Source organism: Geospiza fortis, unplaced genomic scaffold (assembly GCF_000277835.1).
Source record: "Geospiza fortis unplaced genomic scaffold, GeoFor_1.0 scaffold112, whole genome shotgun sequence".
Taxonomy (NCBI): Eukaryota; Metazoa; Chordata; class Aves; order Passeriformes; family Thraupidae; genus Geospiza; species Geospiza fortis.
Genome location: NW_005054298.1, coordinates 2,402,550 through 2,426,173, shown reverse-complemented (window position 1 = coordinate 2,426,173; position 23,624 = coordinate 2,402,550). Strand labels below are relative to the sequence as shown.

General features: G+C 37.5%; 1 protein-coding gene across 1 annotated transcript in view; it reads left to right on the top strand.

Moving 5' to 3' along the window:
- The window catches only part of ARHGAP15 (Rho GTPase activating protein 15), a 319,884-nt gene that overhangs the window by 180,244 nt on the left and 116,016 nt on the right, over positions 1 to 23,624 (top strand). The window contains exons 9-10 of the mRNA XM_031056956.1: positions 6,261 to 6,383; positions 15,379 to 15,477. Coding sequence (XP_030912816.1) covers positions 6,261 to 6,383; positions 15,379 to 15,477 — 222 coding nt within the window. The remainder of the gene's footprint in view (positions 1 to 6,260; positions 6,384 to 15,378; positions 15,478 to 23,624) is intronic.

Here is a 23,624-nt window from a genome sequence, read left to right as displayed (position 1 = left end):
AACTCAGAGACCAGTTCCAAGAATATTTCAGGACTTCCACTGGTAACTTCCCATCAATTCAGTAGTTCTTTCAACAAGGCTCATTTTAATACCTTATTTAGTCACTTCACAGTTATTGTTTTAGTTCTCTACATCTTCTCTAGTTTAACTAATCATTTCCTATTTGGCGTCATATCAAATGCACAACTGAAATCCAGATAGATTTGGCCTATTACATTTTCATTTTCTAAAAAAAAATGTTATTTATTTTATCAAAGAAAGGTATCTGGTATGATCTGTGTTTATAAATCCAATATATACTCAAAAATATTGCTTACATTTCTAAACATTTATGGTGCAAATACCACTAAGAAAAGCTGTGTGGGGAGTGGCATTTTTATTTTACAATGTAAATGTGTATTGATGTTTAACATGCTATTAATTTATTTCCATTTATTATTAGAGGGGGACATTTTTTTTTATTTTATAAGCATAAGAGCATGATGCAAAATATGAATTACACAGCCATTTTATTGAATCTTTACTGCTAATGCACGCAAATTTCACAAAGTGTAATGACACTACTGAGCACTTAAGTTGTTAGGCTGTCATATTACAGAAAAATTATTTGTGCTATATAATCACTGTTTTCTTTTTCCTATTGTTTATTTCTGAGCTTACTTCATAAACATCTGTAAATGTAGATATACTTGCTGTGGCAAATATCTATTATTGCACCATAAACCTGAATCACTTCAGGTCCTTTGGTGCCAAATCAAACAAAATCTTCTGAGCCTCTCCTGGAAGGTGATCCCCATTCTGATGCTGCACATTTCGAGCCTCTGCTCCGTAGTTATGTGTAATTTTGAAGCTTATAAGAATAATGATCAGAGGCAATGCCCAAATCCTGATATTTTTTTTCCATCCTTCGTTTTTCTAGCGCTCTTAAGCTGACTGTGTACCTGTCTCTCATTCTACTCTTTTACCAAAAAAAAAAAAAATTCATGATAGTGTGTATAATTCAGAGACATGCCCAGGGATTTCACCAGGGGATAAAACCGGATGACTGGCAAAAGTCCTTCACTCAATAAAGGTGAATTCCTTATCCTTAGAGAGCAGATTTTATTGGCTCCATCTCAGAGCATCACAAAGAAAAGGAAGGAAGAAGGACTCAGGTTTGTCACTTTCAAAACTCTGGTGCTGGTTAAAAACCTGTCAATTTTTACTGGCAATGATGCATGCTGCTCCTTCCTTAAAGGACTAACAGTAGTTTCACATCTGCTGCAGGCCAAAAAAATTTGATGAAATGTTGAATTCTCAATTCCAGTGGTATCCAATAAAACTTGAAGTAATGAGTCAATATATTAAATTACAGTGTCTTTTAGAATGTAAGCATAATCATACACCTCTGCACATTAGGATATGCTTCTTCAGAAATATAAGACACTCAGCAATTAAGCATCCCTATTGCTTGAAATTAATTAATTAACTAATTAATTCCTTCCAATTAATATTTTCACACATATGTGGTAGCACTGCTGTTAGACTGGCACTTTCTTTCTCCAAAGTCATAGAGACCTATTCCTGCCTCCCTCTTTTGCCATCTCAGCTTTGTTTCAGTCCTGCAAGGTGTTGCTGGAGACTCTGGTTATGAGTCTGTAAAGGACTTTATAAAATGATTATTTTAAGACAACAGACGTAAGAGTTAAGCACAAGGATCTGTTCATATGTATTTTAAGAATATTCCAGCTAGGATTTTGGTCAGTCTATTCTGTATTTTGAATGGTAATCCTATCATTTTCAGTATTCCTTGAAAAATAATTACCTTAACTCTGTTTATGGGTGTTATCATTACACTACAACTCATCTCTTTCTAAGAACTTCACAAAATTTTAATGTCTTTGAAGAGTACTAAAAGAAATATGGATGGTCCAGACTAATTGTTTTGTTTTTTTTTTTTTTCCTGGAGATAAAGGCTAATGGAAGAGAAGGTAGAAATGCAAGGATATTTAAATCTCTGCTCTTCATTCTGCACTTTCCATCCAAATGAATTACATACGGTAATTTTGGGTGTTATAATAAACAGATAGGCATCATAATAATGTATTTCAGTTAGGAAGAGGTACTTGAAAGAAATTGGTTTTGCAATACACATGATGTGAGACAATCAATAGTGCTTTAGTCTGACAAGCACTGTCAATATCCATTGTCACAGTTCAGAAAGTCATTAATGGATAGTTCTTCAAAAACCAATGCTTTCAACACATTGGAAGTGTTCAGATACACTGTACCTGGCAGGAATTAATCAAAGGTAAACCCCTGAGATTATGTACAAATGCAGGGTAAATTAAGAGTGAAATAAAAGTCATTGGAAGGAATTTCAGACCGTGTTATAGGGAGTTACAAAGTCTTGCCAATAAAATAAGGAGTTTAGGACGTATTAAAAAATTTTTCATTCTTAATCATCCAGGAAACATGGGTGATGTTTTTCCTGGGTGTGATGTTATTTGCTCAGAACATCACACCCAGGAAGAACATTCTGCTAGAAATGGATTGTCTAGATGCTTGATTAAATGCACAGGAAGTTATCTCAAACATTTTTATCCTGGCCCTGAAGAGTTCAGAGCCTTGCCTACCTCTGTGAGTGGTCACCATACCAAAATCTTGGAGCAAGGCTTTTGTATCTTCACCCTGCTATTTGTTGGTCACTGCTTAATCCTGATTAAACTATAGTAAATTTATTCTCATTGCATCATGGCTACAATCCAGGACATTGAATGTTAAAAAGTAATTATTCATCTGTACATGTCAAAACTTTCTTTGTTTTCTGTTGAATTGTGTCACTGGGAGGTGTTGCGTTTGTTCTTGCTTTCCATGCTTCTGGTACTTATATGCTATTATTAAGGCTAGATTTGAATAAGGATTCAGACAATTTTTAAAAGCCAATTAAGGCTAGATTTGAATAAGGATTCAATTTTTAAAAGCCGGAAAAGTACAGGTCAGTTTTTGATCAGTGCTTTTTGGTGGTTTGTTGTTTTTTTTTCTGAGCATTTAACTTGTACTTATCCCCTCTAATTCAGCCAATGTTATTACAGTGCTATCCAATGATAATGGGCAAAGATGTGTTCTTTCTTTTAGTCCTAAAAATCTGTTTATACTATTTTATTTTTTGTACCCAATCTGAATGGCAGTTCCCTATTTTGATTAGCTAGTTTGACTTTATACATCTTGAGAACTGAGGAAAAGATCTTGCCATTATTTCATTTGTCCTTTCATACCTTTCCAACCTGTGGAATAATGGAGGTCTAATAAAGTATCAAAAGTAATAAAAAATGCTTTTCTAGATCTAAGGATTCAACTTACTCCAGCCAAACATGAAAATCAGACAATATTCACCTTACACTTTTGCTGATGAAGTGTCCTTGCACACACTTGCACTAGCAGAAAAAAATTATTATTATTATTTTATATTTCAGTCCCTAAGAGTCTTATTTTTGCTTCTGTATGGAACTGACTTCTCCTTTTTTATGTTGTTTGATATTTGCCAGCTCTCTTTCATGTAGGATACTTCTGGCCAAACCAGAACCTGAAATTTAAAAAGGAACGTGTTAAAAAAGTATTTTTTGTGCTTTTGAGTTTTATAACTATTGTAGGGTTTTTTGTTTTGTTTTTTTGAGTTTGTTTTTTTTTAATATTTGGTATAGCACAGACATTTTAATGTGGGGATATCGCGAGAATAATTGTTTGGCAAGAGAAAGAATATTTCTAAGTGAGATCCCAATATGAATATTTCTGCCTAAGCTTGGTTTTGGAACATGCTATCTAAGCCCTTAAACTTCGGTGAGGCTTGGAGGTTTTTTTCTGGTGACTCACATGTAATTAATAGAATAAAACGAGAAATTCATCAACTGTTGTTTTGAACTGTGTGCCATACAGCAAAATGTGGTACATACAAAGATATCCATGACAATAATTATTCCTACCTCTAGATGTAGTTTTAACACCATAATTGCTGTTTCAGGTATAAAACTTCCAGCTGGGTTAATTGTTTTTCTAAAGAGAGGGATGTTCACTCTGCTATTCTGTCCTTCACAGGATGACCACATTTCACTCGGAACACCTTAAATAGTTAAAGTGGGCATAAAACACTTCAGAGCCCCCAGAATGGGAAAAGTGGCAGGCAAATGGTGGACTTGAAGTATATTTTCATTCCTGCATCATTTACATCATTTGGGGAAGCTTTAGGATAAAGCCAACCTAGTTGTAAATTGCTATGGACAGAGTGACACTGAGCAACAAGAGACCCCAAACTAAATACAACTCACTCCACTGTTTCAAAGTACCACTAAGATGCAGAATTAGAAACATCCATTTGTTGTTCTTTTTATAGCACAGCCAAGTTACTTGGAATTTTAGCTTGTCCCTGCCAAGGATTGCTCAATTTTGAACAAAAAGTCCTCTGCTATAATGTTAAAAAAGCACCAGCCATATCAATTGAATGCTAATCTTTATGTTCTATGATACATCTCTCCAGGAATGCTACCATTAAAAAATGTGAATTTCAGTTTTCATAAGTGATGGATTATTGTACCAAGCCATGTATTTTCCAGTAAAGTGTCCTTTTATTTGTCCTGTGTGATTACTAGTTTGTGGAAGTATGTGTGGGGTCATTTTAGTGCTGTGGGAAAATGGAACACTCTTCTGTTAAAATCAGTAGTGAAATCAGAAGCAAACTATGCTCTGATCATTGTAGGCATGTGTTTAAATATTGCTTTCCTTAATTGGCTATGTTCTATTTACTTAAAATGAACAATTTGGCAAGTTTTTCTCCCTTGACAACAGCAAAGCATAAACCATTTTATAAGTTTGGCTGTTAAAATCAGATTTGTAATGTAAACCACAATATTCCAGGGTTGTTGCTGTTGCTTAACCAGTTATTTTAGCTTGCCATTGTTTTATAATTGTGCACCTTTAAATGTCCTGGTTCTGTTTAAAACTAATGCAAAATGCCTTGATAAAAAAAAAGACTAATAATAATGATCATACTTTTAATTTTGCTCTCTCTTTGCTTGGATCCTCTGTCTGAAGATTGCTGCATTGTAGGGGACGTTCAGTCTGCATGGGGAGAGAAGGGAGCATGTCTGCAACTGCAGCTAAATCATCTCTTTAGAGATTCTGTCAAAGGGACAATGGACCAGGCTCCTGCCAATTCACCTAGTGGAGAATATTGTATTTTGGTGGATTGATTGATTGATTAATTGGTTAATTGATTTTCAAGAGAAGATGGGAGGCTGGTTTTTCCTTAGACACAAGAAGCCACCTCTCTCTGAGCTGGAGGCCTTTGCCAAGGGGGGCTGCACCACTCTGGCTGCCCCATTAAACTAGTCAGAAATGGGCACAGTGACAGAGCTCAGGACACTGAGCAAGCATTATTCAAGAGTGGCAAGTCTCAGGTGATTTGTTAAAAATCTTTAAAAACCAGCTGGTTCAGGAAAAACTCTAGGAAAGCTCTCCCCGTGGCATCTCTCCTGCTTCTGGAACATGCTGAACTTCTCCTTACTATTTTGATAGCCATCACGGTGCCCTGTAAGCACCTCAGCAGAGAAAAAGTTAAATTTATGCCTTTGAAACCTCCTCCAGGGGATTTTCTGCAGCTGGATTCTATGTCTTTTTGACACAGAGCAGGAATAAATTACGCTCAAATTGTTTCTCAGTTTGGTAAATGCTTAAATATAATAAAATATAATCATTAGGACGGGAATACTTTTCTTTCCATAAATTAATGCATCTTGCACACATTTCGTGGCACGCAGCCATGTTTTCTATAACTGCATTAAATATATATATAACGCTTAATCCATCTTGGCAAGAGAATCCAGTCCTTCTCTGGTGGTGTGACCATCCATCCTCTCCCATTGCTAGGAGTGCACAGCTAATAGTGCGTAGCACACTCGGAGCCCAGAGCTGGAGCTGAAAAATCACCCATGTGAAACTTGTGGGATCCGTGAACACTTCATGAGCAAACTGGTCGCCATCCAAATACTTATGGGCAATAAATAACCGAGCTCTGCGCGTAACCCACGGGGTGAACTCGTCGTGTTTATTCACAAAAGTATTCATCAGATGGTTTGTAGTGTCCAACCAGCCACGCTGCTGACCTACCGCATGACTGGGGTCTTACCAGGGTGGTTGTGGCCACGCTTTTCTTATGATATCTCAGAAACCTGCTGTTAATTTAGAAATATCATTTCACTAAAAATTTCTCTCTTGATTTCCTTCAGTTTTCAGGCTGAACTACAGTGCCTCTGACACAAATGACAGAAACCGAATTAAAAGCAGATTAAAGAAGTTCATCTCCCGAAGACCCTCCTTGAAAACATTGCAAGAAAAGGGACTTATTAAAGGTGTGTTCAGTCTTCTATTCTTCTTTTTGGTGTAAAAATTTAAAAATCACAAATGAATGTTTGACTCAGTACATTGGACAAGTACTTCTTAAATACGATTTTGTTGCTGTGTCTCATAAAACACTGGTGAACTATAAAGAAAAAAAGAATCAATGTGTGGTTCACCTACCTCTGTGATATCTGACTGCTCCTGTACTTTTTCTGCTTTGGTGTGCAAGTGGTAGAAGCTCCTCAATTTAACACCATGAGCAATGCAAATCAAGATGCTGCACAACTCCATTTCTTTTTAAGAGAAGAATATCTATATAGTTTTATGTTTAAGAACACAAAATAGGACCCTCAGATGCTGTGCTGACTAATTTGTTGAAAGACTTTCTGCTGTCTTCTCTCATTATTTTTCTATCTCACCAACAAAATCCATTTTTAACAATTTGAAATACATGTCAACGAATAAGAAATGCTTTGAATCTGTGCAGGTTTTTTTTCCTATTCCAATTTCTTGCTAAGCTGGTCAGCCATCACTTTCACATATTCTTAAAAAATTGTTTCTTTGATAAAACGTGTTTGTTAGTTTATCCAAGAAGTGTTTCACTGAGAAGCTGGTAGTTAACTTGAAGGCACTAGCGTTCTGACCACTAACATCCAAGCAAAGCTGCATTTTTAAATATTGTCTGGAATAATGCTTGAAAAACTTTACGCACTCCCAAATTATTATGTGTGAAACCCACAACTGCACATGCAAATTGACTAGAAAGAGGCATTTTGCCAGCCACCCCTGTCAGTCTCTGGAGTGTGAGTTTTCCAGTGGTGTGTCAGAAATGGCAAGGGGTGTTCCTAGTGTGTATTAAACTTTTCTGTCCTGAGCCAAGAGATTGACCCCAGCCAGAATAAGATGAAGCAGCTACAAGAGTTCAACACCAGCTGGGCCCATGTCTGGAGAGAAGAAGATTTGATGAATTAAGTTCTTATGTTTTAGATACGTGCAGAGATGCTCAGTGCAGTGTTGTTTACTGTAAGGAAATCTTCATTATATGACACCACAATGTGCCTCAGTTATGGGGTTCTCCTTCCAGCTGACACAGAAACTTTGAAAAAATGTCATTTATGTGTCAATGTGTGTGTGTGAGGTGTGCACACCTGCACACCAAACTTTCAGGATCTGTCCTTACACATTTGTAGTAAATTATTTCAATACTTCCGAGGGTTTTGCCTTCTTGAAGTACTTTGTGAGCTGAGGGGGGGATTTGAATGCATCATGTTAGTTTTTTTCAGTTATTACAGTAAAAGAGGAGTAATTTATAGTCTTTTAATTTCTGGATTTAAGGGTGGGTTTTGTTTTAGTTTATAAAGTGTGGTTGATGATTCTCCTGCAGTGTTGCTTAGGGATCGGATGTGATCTGCTAACAGATCCAGATTCATTAGCATAACTCAAATCCACCATCTAATATATCTCTCTAGGAAAGCCAGATGAATTTGGGTTTGGCTAGAGTTGCATTAAACTCTTGATTCATCAGCATAACTTGGTTCTACCTGGGATACTTTTCCATGGATAACAGAGATGTTGTTGATTAGTGGCACAGTAACTCAGAATCTGTACCCAGCACAGTTTTATTGCCAAACTAATGTTGCCATGAAGAAAACACGTTAGTTATCTACCATGAAGTTTCATTAGGATTAGGTTTGGGACATGCAAATGAGGCAGGGTTCGTTAGTACGGCTTCATTCCAATCTACAGTAAGTCTATGTGAAATGCTCATTTGATAAGGTTCCTTCATTGTCTTCACCACAGTTTATCCCCTTAATCTGTTAAAATATTATGAAAATGCCATTGCAGTGCTTATGCAGAGACCACTTTTAAATGTTAATTTTTAGTCTCGTATTAGAATATTTTTAAATCACAAAATTCAACCACCCAGATTACCAATGGAAAGCTTGCCAAATTTTTGTATTATAAGATGCATCTATTTATTTTTCTAGAGGTGACTTAAATGGTTGCAGAAACCCCTCAGAACTATTTATTTGCTTGATTCTTAAGGGAAAAAATGTTAACCAATTTTTACAAGAAAAATTCCTCCAGCTCTCAGAACATGCCTACGACCTTTTATTCCATAGGGAAATACTTCTGTCAGAATTGTAAATCCCTTAAAATAGGGGCTTGTAATAAAAGTGTGTATAAAGCCTTGCAGGACATCTTGGTACCAAATTCCTGACAAAGAGCTGTTCTGTGTGCTGGTGAAGAATTGATATAAATATCTGTGAAGCGTGTGGTGTTAATTACTCCAATGCAGTGGCACTGTAGGTGCTGTGAAAACCTTCACTTTTCATCAAGTGCTATTCATATTTGCCAGGGGCACTATAAAGCTCTCAAATCTATATTGATTTTTTACATTGTATGTCACACTGGAACCAAAACTCCAATAAATTTAACACGTAAATTATAGTCATGAGTAAATACATTTTAAGGTGGTAAGTTCACTTAAACACAGTTCTGTGCTCAGTGAGTCACTGATGCGTGCACACTTGGCCAGGAGACTCCACACATTTCTCCACATTAACCAAATTTGGGAATACAGGCTTCAAAATTAAATAGCAGTTTGATCTCCTGGGGTACTTTGTTCTGCCAACACTGTTATCAGGAAATCTAGAAATTATGTGATTGTCATTTAACTCTTACCCAAGCTTTGCTTGTGTAGAGTGTAGCAGATATCCATGTAGAAAGTAAAGTAGGGAGTTAAATGAAAATAGTAAGCAGGATAGCACTCAGAGCAGGGGATGTAGAAGACTGATGGTTAAATGTTAGCTACATGTTGATCTGAAAATGAAGATGCACCGACACTTTGCATGACAAAAAGTTATTTTTGTCATCATTGTCCCGTTTGCTTTCTAGTCCTGTGCAGAAAAGAAGCCAGAATGGGAACAGCACATTGGCTCTATTCATTGCAATGGGCTGGTGACTGGGGCTCTTCATGCTCCAGCCAGAGCCCTAATGAAGATCATCTGTCCTTGTTCCATCTCACTCATGCTTACACAAAATATCCTTGGTCTCGAAGGTTTTTGAAGCATTTCTGAGATGATGTGCAATGCAGGGACGTCGTGGAATGTGTTTGTGTCTCTAAGCACACTTCTGTTCTTAGATATACATGTGCACACAACCTAGAAATAGTAAATAAGAGGCATGTCCCATGTCTGCCATTTGAGCAGTGTTATTTTGAGAATAACTGTCCAAATTTATACGCTAGGGCAGGGGTCCTTGGTTCCTCGGCATTGAAATATTCTCAGAATTTACAGAATCTGCACTAATATGCTAGAAAAATAATATATAAATCTTCTCTTTTAAAACGACTTTATAGTCTATAATTGAACTTTGATCTTTATGTTTGAGCTTTGTCATGATTTAGTATTACCCAGAATGAATTGCCAACCTCCAACTTGATGTTGGCCTCCTAGCATCCTGATTTCTTAGATTTTCTAGACCAACAAAGGAAAAGAAACTTCTGTGGAACTGTGATTTTAAAGCTATGATGGTTGTGTTGGTAATAGACTATCACAAAATACACTCTCAGCAAAGAGTAAAAAAACATGAGCAACAACCTCGCATAAATGACACTGTGGGAAATGAGGAAAATGAAGCTATGCAGCTGGCAAGAAATGTATTTAACTTTCTTTTTTTTTTAGGGTGGATCTTTCTTTCCCAAAAGCTAGACAACGAAGGAACTCCATTGAATGTATTTCATAAGCTAAGGCAAAAACCAAAACAGCATAAAATTTGGAACGGTTACAACTGTTTCAAGATGAAAATAAAAGCCACTCAATTGCTAGTGAAAGGAACTAGCTGTGATTTGGCTTGATAGCCTATAGAACAGGGCTCAGCATATGTTGGTGGTTGTGCAGATCACAGCACAGAGATCATCAACCATCCCATTTCCAGGCAAGGGAAAATGTCTTTATTCTATCATATGTTTTACTGGACCTTGGAATAGTTCAATGTAATGAGCAGAATGTTCATGAGAAGTCCAAAAGAGCAGATTAAGGCCCACCTTTGGTGTATCCTGTAATTCTTGCATATTATGAAAGAATTTTGCAAGCGTTCTGGTGCACATCAGAGCTTAGGGAAAGTTGGGAAATGTTTCCTTTGACTTGCAGGGACAACGGGTTATAAGGGTATTTCTTTCTTTGATATGGACATTTGGAAACAATTTTCCTAAACCTTGTGGATGGCCAGACACTGAACAGAGTGATTTGTTCCTTTGACATGATGCTAAAAAATGATTCAGAGAATTTTTAAATGTCTCATTTTGGGAGAAGTGTTTTGAGTAGTACAGCAGACACCCTCTCATTGAATTCAAACAAGCTCTTGTCCCCAGTAAAACACCAGAATTTCTTAAGAGAGACCTGTGTCTGTGGTACTATTTTCCTTTTTTCTGAGAATGTGAAACAAATCTGGCAGCTCATATGCCACTTAATAGTAACTGTTCACAAATGCAATTTTTTTTTTTTAATTGATGACCACCACGGATCAACGATACATAGTAAATCTCCACATTAAAAGGACTGGCAAGATTCCCAGCTTGCATAAATCAGGGGAGCTCCATTGACAACCTCCCCGACTTCAGTCAGCTGAGGACCTGCCCCACTTATGATAAAAGTGTCATGGCATTATTTGGAGCCCCAGTCTGGAATCAGCATCACTTTAATGTCTGACTTAATGTGTCTGACTACAGATAGAGCAGCTAGAAGAAGTCACCTTTAAGAATATGGCTCCAAATGCATGACTTCCCTCTGCAAAAGTTCACAGCTCTGGTGCCTACTGTCCTATCCCTCTCCTTGTACATTCATCTCTGATTTTCTCTTTTCATTCTCCTTCCCTCTTCCGACATTCAAGCAGATACAAAGAAAACAAACTATTTGGATGTTGGTACAAAGCTCTGTTAGTCCAGCAGCTCAAATCCAGATTTTGCACAGTTAAATCTGTTCCTGAAAGGCACAGGATTACATAGATATAATTCACATTTCTAAAAACTTGGGCATTGTACCATTATACCATCTCCTCTCATGCCAGAATTTAAGCTTCTTCCTGAGACTGCAAGTATTGGACATGCCCTTCCCTGTTTTTTTAATAAAAAACACTGAAGAATGAGTTCCTTCCAAGTGTGGCCACATCTCATCCATGTACACCCAAAACAGTTAAACAATGACATTCTCAGTGAGGATGTGGCTTTAGTGATTTTGTTTTAATTGTTTCTTTTCCAGAAGAATTGTCTCCCATAGTCGAGATTTCTGCAGCCCAGGGTTAGTGGCTTTGCTGCAGCTGGAAAGAGCTACTCAAAAGAAAAAAAAAAAAGTAGCCCTGTCAAGCTCAGGGAAAACTTGAAGCTCCCCAGAACGAGCAATTCATTGCAGCCATAATCATCATTTTATATTATACAACTTGTGAACGTCCATTCCCTTCTCTTCTGGTGTCTGGTTTTATATCCCTGTGTGAAGCTGTCACACACCCCACCATCTCCAGCAGGATTCTTAACGTGCAGATAGCAGGGATGTGTAATGTAAACCATACCACCAAACATATTATGAATATATTGCTCTTCTTAAAAATGCTTGTTGGTTTTTCATACTACAGTATTGACTAACTGTCGGTGTTTGATGTATGGTTTACCAGCCTGATGTAGACTTATGGTTAGAGCTTAACTTGTTAGTTCTGCTTTTGCAGCCAATTCAGAATAACTACAGATGCCCCAAGATATTAAAATTGACTGCTCAAATGGACTCAGTGTGGGAGTTTCATTGGTTTTAAATTGATAACAGCTGAAAGAGTGAATGATTAAAGCTGTATATGGGCATAGTATGCAGCTCCTTTGTACGAGCGCTTGTGAACAGAATCCACTGCATGGGAATTGCCTTTGTTCTAATAAAAGATATTTCTGAACAATTGTTAGTTTAAATTTTTAAATGATGAAACAAGAGCATTTCAGGAGCCTATAGAGGAAATTATTCCTGAGAAACTGGAATAACTCTGAGAAGATAAAGTGGATTTCTATTCAGAGGGGAGCATTTAAAGTTAAGTAGCATTCCATAAGGTGGTAATTGTGTCTATTTCCCAGGCATTTGAGTTAAATAAGCTGGATAGGAAACATAAACTGTCATAACAGGAGGTTAGGAGTGTTGTGTACATCTCTTTTTTTCAAGTCATAAAAGATGAAGTTTTGGAGGACCTTATCACAAATAAATCAAACAAAGGGGGTTTTGCTTTCCTTATCCCTTTGGGAGCAGTTCTTTTATTTTTTTTTGAAAAAATTGTTCTGGAGAGCCCTCCCTTAGACTAGTTTTAAAATATGTATACCTCTACACCTAGAATAAGAAAATAATATTTTAATTTTAGTTACATACAAATCTTGCCTAAAAAAGTGAACAACCCACCATTCTTTGTGTTTTGAAATAGTGCACAAAAACAAATCCTTGCTGAGTTTTCCTCAAGTATCCCTGCGACCTCCACAAGTGTAAATATGGCAGTAGAACTGCTGCCATTCCCATGTTTATGTGCAGGAACAGATCCAGCAAAAAATCAATTGATTAGAGAGAGTCACGGAATTTGTGGTCCAGGAGTACTCAGAATTGAGATTATTTGGATGACTCATGGGATCATGCACTTGTAAATACTCATGAATTTCTAGAAGGGGGAAAAAACCCTCCAAAGCAGTTGTGTGCTGTTGTTTTACCATAGTCATTTTTGATGCCCAGGAAGCATTAATGCTATTTTGCTGCCCTTCCATCCAAGATAAAAATCCTGAGTGTCTGTGTTCTAAAGAGGAGGGGATTTAAAACTTAACTGCAGGTTACACAATGTGACTATATCCATGCAGTGAAAGGTATAAAAAATTAGGTTAAATATTTTGATGAATATATAGAGTCTGAACCAAGAAATGAAGTAACGGACTAGGTGAGAATTGTAAGACTCTTTTCAGCCTGTTCAAATTTCCTCCCAAATTCCAAAAAGGAATACCAAATACTTTGTGTTCATGTTGGAGATTGAAAGAGTAACTGTGAAATAATCCTAGAAGTTGATTATAAAGTGGTTATAACACAGAAGAGAAACTGCTGAACAGCAACACACTAGTTTCATTTCAGTTCTTCGTGTGTTGCCATCTAAACACAGTACAGTTCTTTGCCTGTTTTGCTTCTGAAATTGTTTACAAGTGTCTTTGTCCACCAAATAAGACATGTTTTTACTTATTTTTTAACATAATTTACATTGGAGACCATTCCATATTATGCAAAGAATTTGACAGGTCTTTGCTAAAATTTTAAAAAACAATTAAGATGTCAAAAGGGGAAGTGCTAGTACATTTTAATCATAAATCTCTGTATGTATAATTACCACGGAAGGCAGCTATAAATGTTTTATGAAGAAAATGTAACCAGACTGTGCTTTGTCAGAAACATAACCCCAAAACATGTAACAGACTGTTCGCTAATGCTTAACGCCACACATGCACACAACCTTCCTCAGAGCAGTGCTGTGAACCCAGTCCTCCATCTCTTCTGCAGCCCAAACTCCAGCTAACTTCAATTCAAGCTCTGATGTACTCTCCCAGAATGCAGATCACACACTTTGGGAGGTGCTGGTATAACCTGCCCTGGTGCATCTCAAGGAGTCCAGAGGGACCCCTGCCCCACACCCTGGTTCTGTCACTGTGTTCCCTGCTCTGGGTGGCAGGAAAGAAAAGGCAATCGAGTCACTCTTGAAATCTGAGCTGAGTATGAAATAGTGGTGATTAATGAAAATGAAGCTTATTGCAGCACAGATCTTTTTAAAAAAATGGGGTTTTGCCTGTTAGTGAGGATAAGTTGGTTTTAGAGCAAAAAGAACTCCAGTTGGTTATGGTCCAGTATGGTGGCACTGACTGTGGAGGAAACATCCAATTCCATGGGAGCTGCTGGGTTTTCAGTGCAAAGTCCAGACTGGTGCTATCACCTTTCAGCTATCTATATAATAATTTTCAAAGCCTCCACACCATATTTACAAACCATAATGCTCTGTTGAAATGCTATATGGAGACTGTCTCTTCGGATAAATGATGACAGTACACTCCTATTGTTTCAGCATTTAACTGGCTCCTATTGAATAGTTCCTCTCATCTGTTTGATTCATTCTGATTTTAGCTGACAACATCCCTGTTACTGATTGCTCTTTTCATAATCTCTCAAACACACGGAGTGGAAATGAGGTGGAGGAAGCTAATTAGTAATCTGACGGGTTGAACCTGCTAATACAAATATGTTTCAAGATCAACAGTCAAAGTTGATCAAAACTTTGAAATCACAAAAACTAAAAGTTGGCATTATCTAGTTAAAGGATTGCTCCTGAAGGAAGTGAGACTAATCATTAGTTAAACATGGTGTAAGATGAAATCCTCATCAAAAGACATCTAGTATCTTCTGTTTTTCTGAACAGGCGATTTGATCAGTAAAGAAAAAGACTTTGTGAAGTTGAGGTGAAATTGTGCTGAGTCCTGATGATGCAAAGTAATGAAGTCCTTGCCCTCATACAATGCTCCATGAAAGAGTGAAACTTCCAAATGCATGGAAGGGACAGGTCACCCAACCAGATGAGTTGGTTGGACCAAGTGCGTCATGTAGAAATTTGTATTCAAAGACTTAGGGAGCTGTAGCTCTGGAACTGCCTGCACATTTTTTCTGGCAGGTCCAGCCAAACTCTGGAGACCTCCAAGCCTTAGAAAAGTCAAAATTAAGGTGCAAGTGGCAATTGAAATTGAATCCAGAGGGAAGCATCAAGCACTATGAGCAGCAGATGTGGAGGGATTTGGTTCTGGGGCAAAAGCTAATGACCACTAGGACTCAAAAAGGATTTGGTTCCGGTTTTGTCTATGCATCTTCAATATCTGAGTTTTAAATTAATAGGCAAGCTGAGAAGAGAGAAAAATCCCACCAATAATAATATGCCTTAATGTATTTTCCTCTTGTCTTCCAAATGTAGATCAAATTTTTGGCTCCCATTTGCACTCGGTTTGTGAGCATGAGAAATCTACAGTTCCCCAGTTTGTAAGACTCTGCATAGAAGCTGTTGAAAAAAGAGGTGAGTACCTTATTATTTGATACTTTTTTTTTCTCTAACAGTAATAAAAACTTTAACCTTGTAACTCTGCTTGGATTGCCAGGGTAGGCAGACAGTACACTCTATAATGTAGTTATGAATGGAACTATATCACATTCTGTGTATCTTCATTTTCTTTATATGATAAGACATTAATAGAACTCATTCATGCTGCTTATTCCGTATTTTTCTTTGACATGTTGTTGGTTTAGTCTTTCTCTGGGTAAGCAAATGTTAGCCATCAATAAAGTGTCAGTAATTTCATTCTAAAGTCCCTGGTGAATGTAAGGCCAATACTTTTCCCTAAGTCTTGAATTGTATTTAACCAAAATAAATGTTATTCTAGCATGGCCATATTTTTTTTTCTTAATGAGTGCAGGTGTCTAATTTTTACAGTTATTTTAAAAACCATGATATTGCAAAAATACTGAAATGAGTATCCATGCTCATTAAAAGTTTTGATTAATAAGAAGGATTTTCATAGTGTAAAAAGGATGTACTTAACACCGTTGCCTGCCTTCCTTTCTGCAGTGTGCATCTTCTCTCACTGAAGGTCATTTTCTTTGGAAGGTGCATGCGGTAGATGCAGAATCTTAAAATGTATTGTATAAAAATGTGAGGCTTCATCACCATCTGTTACAAGTTTACAACTTGTTCCAGGGATCTGGGGAAACATATATCTTGCAAAAGATAGAAAATTTATTTTCAGAATAAGGCTGGGTGAACCCATTGTCACTGCCACATACTGGAGTCTCAGAACAAGAGAATCCATGAAAAATAAAAAGATACTTAGAGCGTTACCCACAAAGGCAAAAGCTATTTTAATTCTGCCATTGTTACCTGGTTTTATAGTGAAAGGTGCAATAAAACTACCCTGGAGTTTCAAACTCAGGGAAATTCATGCTTTAATTATACAGCAAAGAGAGCACTGGGATATTATTATTCCCAGAATGATTGGCAGGAAGTCAGAGACTGAAACAAACTGGAGATCGTTCAGCAGGGGGAGATAGTAGCATTGGGTTTTTGTGGAGGAAGGCTGGAGGCTGGATAAAAAAAGGGGAAAAATGTGTGAAGTGCCTATTAATAGAGGAGGAATTGTGAGGTGAAATTCAGAACATGAAAAGGAAAGGCAGAGATTAGATTGCAAAAATGCCACTCCATGCAGAACATGTCTAACAAACTGCTTGGTTACAACCTCAGCACAAGCTCCCTCAAGAATGTGCTGGATATTTCATAGATGTTTTGGACTATCTGACCACTCACTCCTCCAAGCAGAAGTGAGGCCAGAGGTCTCTGCACTGCTGAACTGTAATAGAAAAATTCAAGTAACGTAATTAGATGTTTACTGTGGGTGAGATTATCCAAAAAAAGTTCATATTAGAAACTAGATGTATCACTGTTCCTTCAAAGGCGGTCATCCTTCTGAGTACTGCGCTATAGTTCTTGTGTTTTCTTTAAACTTGCTGTAACTTAGAGAAGCTTACCCCTTTTGGTTAGCCTAACATGTAAATAAAAGCTAATCACATGGCATGAGATAAAAATTTCATGTTATCACTATATTTATGAGTTTATATTTGATATGCAGGGTTTTTTTTTTTCCTATTATCGTTTTCTTGGATTAAGATGCTTCCATTTACTCACATTCTATTTACTCAAAGTGTTGTTTTTACTGAGTTCTGGCATAAACTATCTCAGGACAGCAGTAATTTATGTGAAGCTAAGTCCAATGTTTATGCAAGCTTCTGATGACATTTTGTGCCGGGGTTGGTATTAGGAAGCAGTGTGTGGAGGTGCCAAGTCTCCCGGCATGGCTGAGACTCAACAGATCTGAAACCCTCCTCTTAATGGCCAGATATGCCTCCAGCCAAGACACTCAACTGCAGAGTCATGGGAAATACTTATGTACCAATTATGGGAAAGGCACATTTAATGAAAACTGTATGTTTACTTTCATAGTCTTAGTAAGATGGCCTAGATACTCGGTACAGCTGGCATATTGGCTGTGGTAGAAAAGCTTTCTTTTCCTATTTAGAGACTATATCATCCACATACTGTAACTGTACCAAAAATGTTACGTGCGTGCTTCGCTTCAGATAAAGCATTATTAGGGAAAAAGACCTTAGGAGACCATCCCTAAATGTTACTTTCAAACCATTCGTGCTCCACTGGATTGTTGTTCTTAGCTATCAGCTCATGGATTTAGTTTTTATTCACCTACTGGTTTTCTAGTTGCTTTTCTGAATTTTAAAGCAAAATCACTGTGCACAGCAAGTCTAGCAGTGATCTGAATAAATGATATTAATTAATACATTTTCCTGTGTAGACGAGGTTACACACAATAGCCAAATCTAGCAATATTCTCCCACAGATTAAAAATGTACAGGTTGTCATTAACCATTGGCAAGATTTCCTGTTTAGTTATGCTGTTTTAAAATGAATATCAAAAGGTTGTTCATTCTGAATGTATTCTGCTCTAACTTAAGTCAGTTTGGTCATTTGTCCCCTAGTTTGCTTCTTTACCATTTCAGAACAGGGGTGCTAAGATCTGATCTGAAAAAATCTCACACCATAATGCATATTTATCTATCAAGCAAGGATTCACTTGTGAGTGTGATAAAAATGGAATGAATTCCACTTTTTCAGCCTCTTTTTGTATTTTTAGTTATTGAAGTGGAACTGTGAAGCAGAAGGTCTTTCTCCATTTTCTCAGCCATCTTGCAGGGCTGGTAGTGGAATTTAATAAAGAGAGGCAATAAAAATGTGCCCATTCTTGGATACTTGCAAGGAAATTGTCACATTTAATTTTTTTTAAGGAAGCTCAGTTTTTCTCTTCATTCTTCCTGTACTTATGAATTACTTATAATAATTAATGAATTATTCATTCATAATTTTTGATGAACTCCTAGTCCTGATTATTGAGCTATCCAGACCTCTGTCTCTAAAGTCAAAACTATCTTGGGAAAATGTATTGTATCCTTAGTATTTCATGTAATATCCTAAATAGAAAAACCTCCCATGTCTGTGGTGTGACCTGGTGAGGATAAGAGAATAATTCTACACCATGCAGCAATCAGATTGAAGGAATACAGGGACTACTCAAATATCTCCAGCATTTCTTCATTTTCTGTCTTCTCAGGGACTTCAGGGTAAAGTTTTTGATGGAACAGCACATTCTGTGGGTTTTTTTCTGTTTCTTCTTTTACTTTTCCATCCACACCTACCTTGGATGGACCTCAGGCTTTTCTGGGGCTATCTGTTGACCTGGCCTTTTCAATCTGTACTCCTGTTTTTCAATCTGTTCTTCAATCTGCTTCCTTCTTCTCCCTGGGAAGTGTCTGACAGGTAGCACCAGCCCTGAGCTGAGCAGTGCAGGGAGGAGAGCCTGGGACAATCTTCCCAGAGCACTGTAACTCACACATTGCTCACTTCTGCCAAGGGTGGACCCCATTGCAAGACTTTTTTGGTGTTTCTAGGCCAGATATCATTTCCAGCCATTTCTGGAGTCGCCTATTTATTTTGTTATCCACGACCCTTTAGAAGTCCTGGCTTTTTTTTTTTTTTTTTTTTGCATTTTCTTTTTTAAAAAATATGTGAAAGGCATGAGTAGAACGCATTACAAAAAAAATAAAAATATCAGTCTGTGTTGTACCTCAACAACATGCCATCCAATACTTCTCATAGTAGTGTTTTGTCGTGTGAAAACAGTCTGATACTAAACTCTTTTCCAGGGAAGATCATTTGTCTGTGTGTCTAATGACAGAGAAAATGAACACCCCTAGCAGTCTGTATCCTAAACCTACCCAGGGTATCCAGTGTGGCTTGGGTTTTGTAAAGAAATGCAGTCCTAATGCTCCAGAGAAATGTAATTTAACTTTCATCTCTCTTTTGAAACATCCTTCATTTTCTCCCTCCATTCCCAAATCCAAGTTAGAGTTCTCAAATCAGCCTAAATGACTTGAAAAACGACACTGCAGGCAGCAAAGCTGGTGATTACAGGTACTGTTTCCATGCTGAGCTGGACGTTGCAGATATTGTTTTCTGTTGCTTTTCTTGGAGCACAGGATGCTCTGACAGGAATGATACACAAAATTACATATTTGATTCAATGCCTAAAAGCCACCCTGGGATCCATAACCTTGCTTAAAGATTTAAGAAAGACCTTTAGTCCACTTCTGAGAAGGTTCTTAGCTTAGAAAACTTTATCTTTCAACTTTACTTCTTAGCAGCTGTTATGTTTTTTTGCAGTCGTTTGTTTGACAGGATCCAGTTATAGGTTCCGATGTCTGTTTAAAGAAACAGGGAGGTTGTTGGCTTTAAAATTCCCTTACTGCTTGTGTGTTCAACATTTTCCCAGGCTTTTCTACATAGTTTGCCAAGTAAAGGGACTGACCTTTTGTAGCAAACACTTTTTCATTTCTAAATGCTCACTTTGATTTTTGTCCCATTTTATGCTCATTCCAAACTGTTTACAACCCACTAAAAATGACTGTGAATTATATGTTTGTGTAATGGATTCCTTTTGTGGTCGGAGTGGAATGTTTACTTTGAACAATTAGTTATCTTTGGGCAGATTATAGTGACCTGAAAAAAGAATGGCTAAAATTATTATAGTACCTTAACTATTTCCTTTTGTTATCTTCTCTGTGTGTCCAGTGTATTATTTACTGGGTTTCATTGCACTGAGACGCAGGGAACAAATCATGTTAAATAAGAGCAGTGACAAAAACCCCTCTGAGTGTGGGGCTCTTGGCTTGGGGGGCGATCTGGGGTAGCACCAGTGAGACTTCAGAGGGCACCATTGGGCACTTAAAAGCTGGAAGTGCAATTTTAAGAAGGCATGGTTTTGAAAAAAAATTTAACTTCTTGCTCTCCAAAATTCAGATTTTTCACAGGCTCCAAGGTCTGACACCCCAAAGTGCCTAAAACTGATACTCATTTTGGCTTTAATTAGCTTAATGTCCATAGCTGTGCTTGATTATGCACAGGATCGTTGCAGACATGCAGACACACAGTCTCATGATGCAGAATATTCAGGGTTTAAGGGAGAAAATTACTTTATGGGCAAAGATAAAGTAGCTTATGGGATGTAGTAAAGAAATACAGTCATCCCAATGGAGAGAAATGAAGATAAAAACAGTATTTTAAACTACCTCACCTCCCAAATGCCAAGCTGCCCTGTGACAGAAGGTTGTGTCTCTTTCATCAGTTTTATCTGTTAATCTAAAAGCTAAAGTGCAGCTAAAAGCACTTTAGAACCTATTTATAAAAAAAAAAAAAAAAAAGAAAGTGATATTTCATTACCTTCTAAATCATATAATGCTTAAAAGGTAGTCAGTATTCTGGTAGAATGTTTACACAGAGGAGAGTTCACTTATCTCAAGGAGTTAAGCAAAGAGGAAATGAGTTTTAAAAAATATAAAGTATTGCGAATATATTTATGTTGCTAGGAAAAAAATGAGTTTTTAAAAGAGTCCAATGATATCTCATTTTCTAATGGAAGAAAGCACTGCAGAAGAATTTTTAAAGAAAAGAAAAAAATCCCCAACACCTCCTAAAGCTGAGGATTCCCATGCTGGGATTGTTGGCTTTGGTATGGTGGGGTGAGTGGATTATAAGTGAGTGAGGATGGCCGAACACACAAAGCTTCTGCAGCCAAGGGATGGATTCACAGCCATTGTATAAAACCCCTAGAAATTTACAGAACTGCTTAGGTAGGAAAAGCCCTCTAAGGTCATTGAGTCCAACTATTCCCCCAGAACTGGCATGGCCACCATTGAACCATGTCCCCAATGCCACATCTACACAGCTTTTAGATCACTCCAGGGATGGGGAATGATTGAAACTCCACCATTATTACGATCCCACCACCTAGCTCCTCCTCTATGTGTATTATAATTCCCATTATCAGGTTTGAGCTCAACAGCATGTTCCTCGGGATTTATTTAGCTTAAGCAAAATTTTAAATTTTATTTGGTACTCAAAAATAGTTGATTGCCATCCCTGAGGACCTGAGGGAGGCAGTAGGAAAGTACAGGGTAGTTCTGCCAGGGTGTGCTCAGCACCATCTTGGGCTCCCAGTAAATGCACAGTGCTCCTGGGGCACTCCCCAGCACGGTTAGACCAAACCCATCAGCCAGTGGCATAAAGGATTTGTTCTGGCAAGGCTTCCCTGAGAAGGGAAACCTCAGGAGACTGACCTATCCTGTCCCATTTTATATTTCTGTCTGAGTGCAGGATTATTCTCCAACAGCACTTGGCCCCTGAACAACCACTGAAATGTATTCTGTGTTTTTTCACTCTCGTATCTTTCTATCCTCAGAGCAAGAAATTCTTCATGAATAGCAGTTTGCTTCCTACAAGTTCATTCACTGCTTTTCAGTACTTATTCTCCTCTGGAAATGTATTTTCCAATCTCTTGTTTGATTCTCCCAGGCCTACACATGCTTCCTTGCTTACTCTGATATAATTTTACATTCTGTTTCCAGTGGCTTTAGGATTCAGTACCCTGAAAGGACAGAGATCATGTTGCTCCGCCAACTGATCTGAGCCCCCAGTTCTGCTAATTTTGTACTGTTCATTCTTTCCCACTTTGGGATAATCTATTATGCTTGGATCCAGGCACGCACTAAAAGCTAATACTTCCATGAAGAATGTGCAATTTGTACTGTTTAGCTTGTGATGAGATTCCTTTTATGATTCTGTCTTATTCCAAGCAGGCTTCTGCTCCCAACTTTTATATGCACTGAATGTAAAAGAAAAGAGAAAAAAAAATAAAAGGGGAAACAAAACAAACTGATAGGAAAAAAAAATTGCATGCACACAAAATATCCAGCAGTTCAGCAGATAAAGCCTTTTTCCAGGGAATTCCTGTGTGCAGAAGAAATCTGTTTCTGAGGGCATTGAACTATGTTTACTTTAAAGTGGCCAACGAGCATAAACTCAAACATACAGATGAATGCAATATAAAACAACAAAGTTCTGAGAAAAGCCCTTGCAAGTTTGTGATTTAAAATGTCTGGTGCTTTTTTTTTTTTTTTATTTTTTTAATTTTTGGGTTTTTTAATAAACTCTTCTTTTGAGTAGAAGTTAAGGGCGGTCGAATTTAGCGCAAACATATTGGCAAGATTTCCTCAGCCATTTCTGTCTTCAGGCTCAGGCAATCCCGCTACAGCCACCTTTCTTAGAGTAAGAGCCAGTTAATAGTGTTGTGCAAGGTCCAAGTCAGAGTTGGCTCTGAAGGGTATTCACTCTGGGGCCTCTGTGTCTGCTAGAAAGCCACATTCTGAGTTAGAAAAAAATATCGAGAAGTGTCAACAGGAAACATCACGGAAGGGCATACAAGACAAATTAGAGAAAAGGAGACAACAGACAAAAAAGAAAAAAATGAAAAAATGAATAAAAGCCTTGTAATGACAAGGCACAAAAGAGAATAAATATATAATTATTTAAAAATTTGAAAGAAGAGACTCTAAGTTGGTTAGAAGAGGAAAAAAGCCATAAAACAGGCGGGTATTTGAACAAGTTGTTGTCTTTGTCATAGTGACCTGATACCTGGTTCATTGATTAATCTGTTCCAGAGGAATGTATCCATTTCTATGAAAAAAAAGGGGGGATTTGTATTTTAAGCCGTGCCAGTAACAACAAGCAGACACTCAGTGTTCACCAGAGTAACATTTACAATGCCTGGGCCAAATTCATGCCTTGTGTAATTTTATTGCTTTTACTGGAATTACACCAGAGATGAGTTTGGCCTTTTGCCTTTTTCTAGCATTGTATAATATATCTATTTGTGAACATGCAGAAGGAAACAGGGCATTTTGTCTTCCGAATTTTCCATAAAATCCTGTTCGATGGGCATAATAAATAAAACAAACCACTTAACCTACAAAATAAAACAGAATCAAACAGCGTTTTCTAGATATTAAAATAATGTTAATACACTTTGTAAATCAAGGAGTTGACACTTGCATGCACTGAAACAAAAAAGTCCAGAGAAATTTAAAGCCAGCTGACTGTGTGTGTGTGTTGCTTGCTCTGTGCCAAAGAGGGAATGAAGGTCCTGACTCACCCCCTGGTCAAAGGCAGATTCAGGGAAGCTGACACATGAGGGTATTCACCTCCCAGCCTTG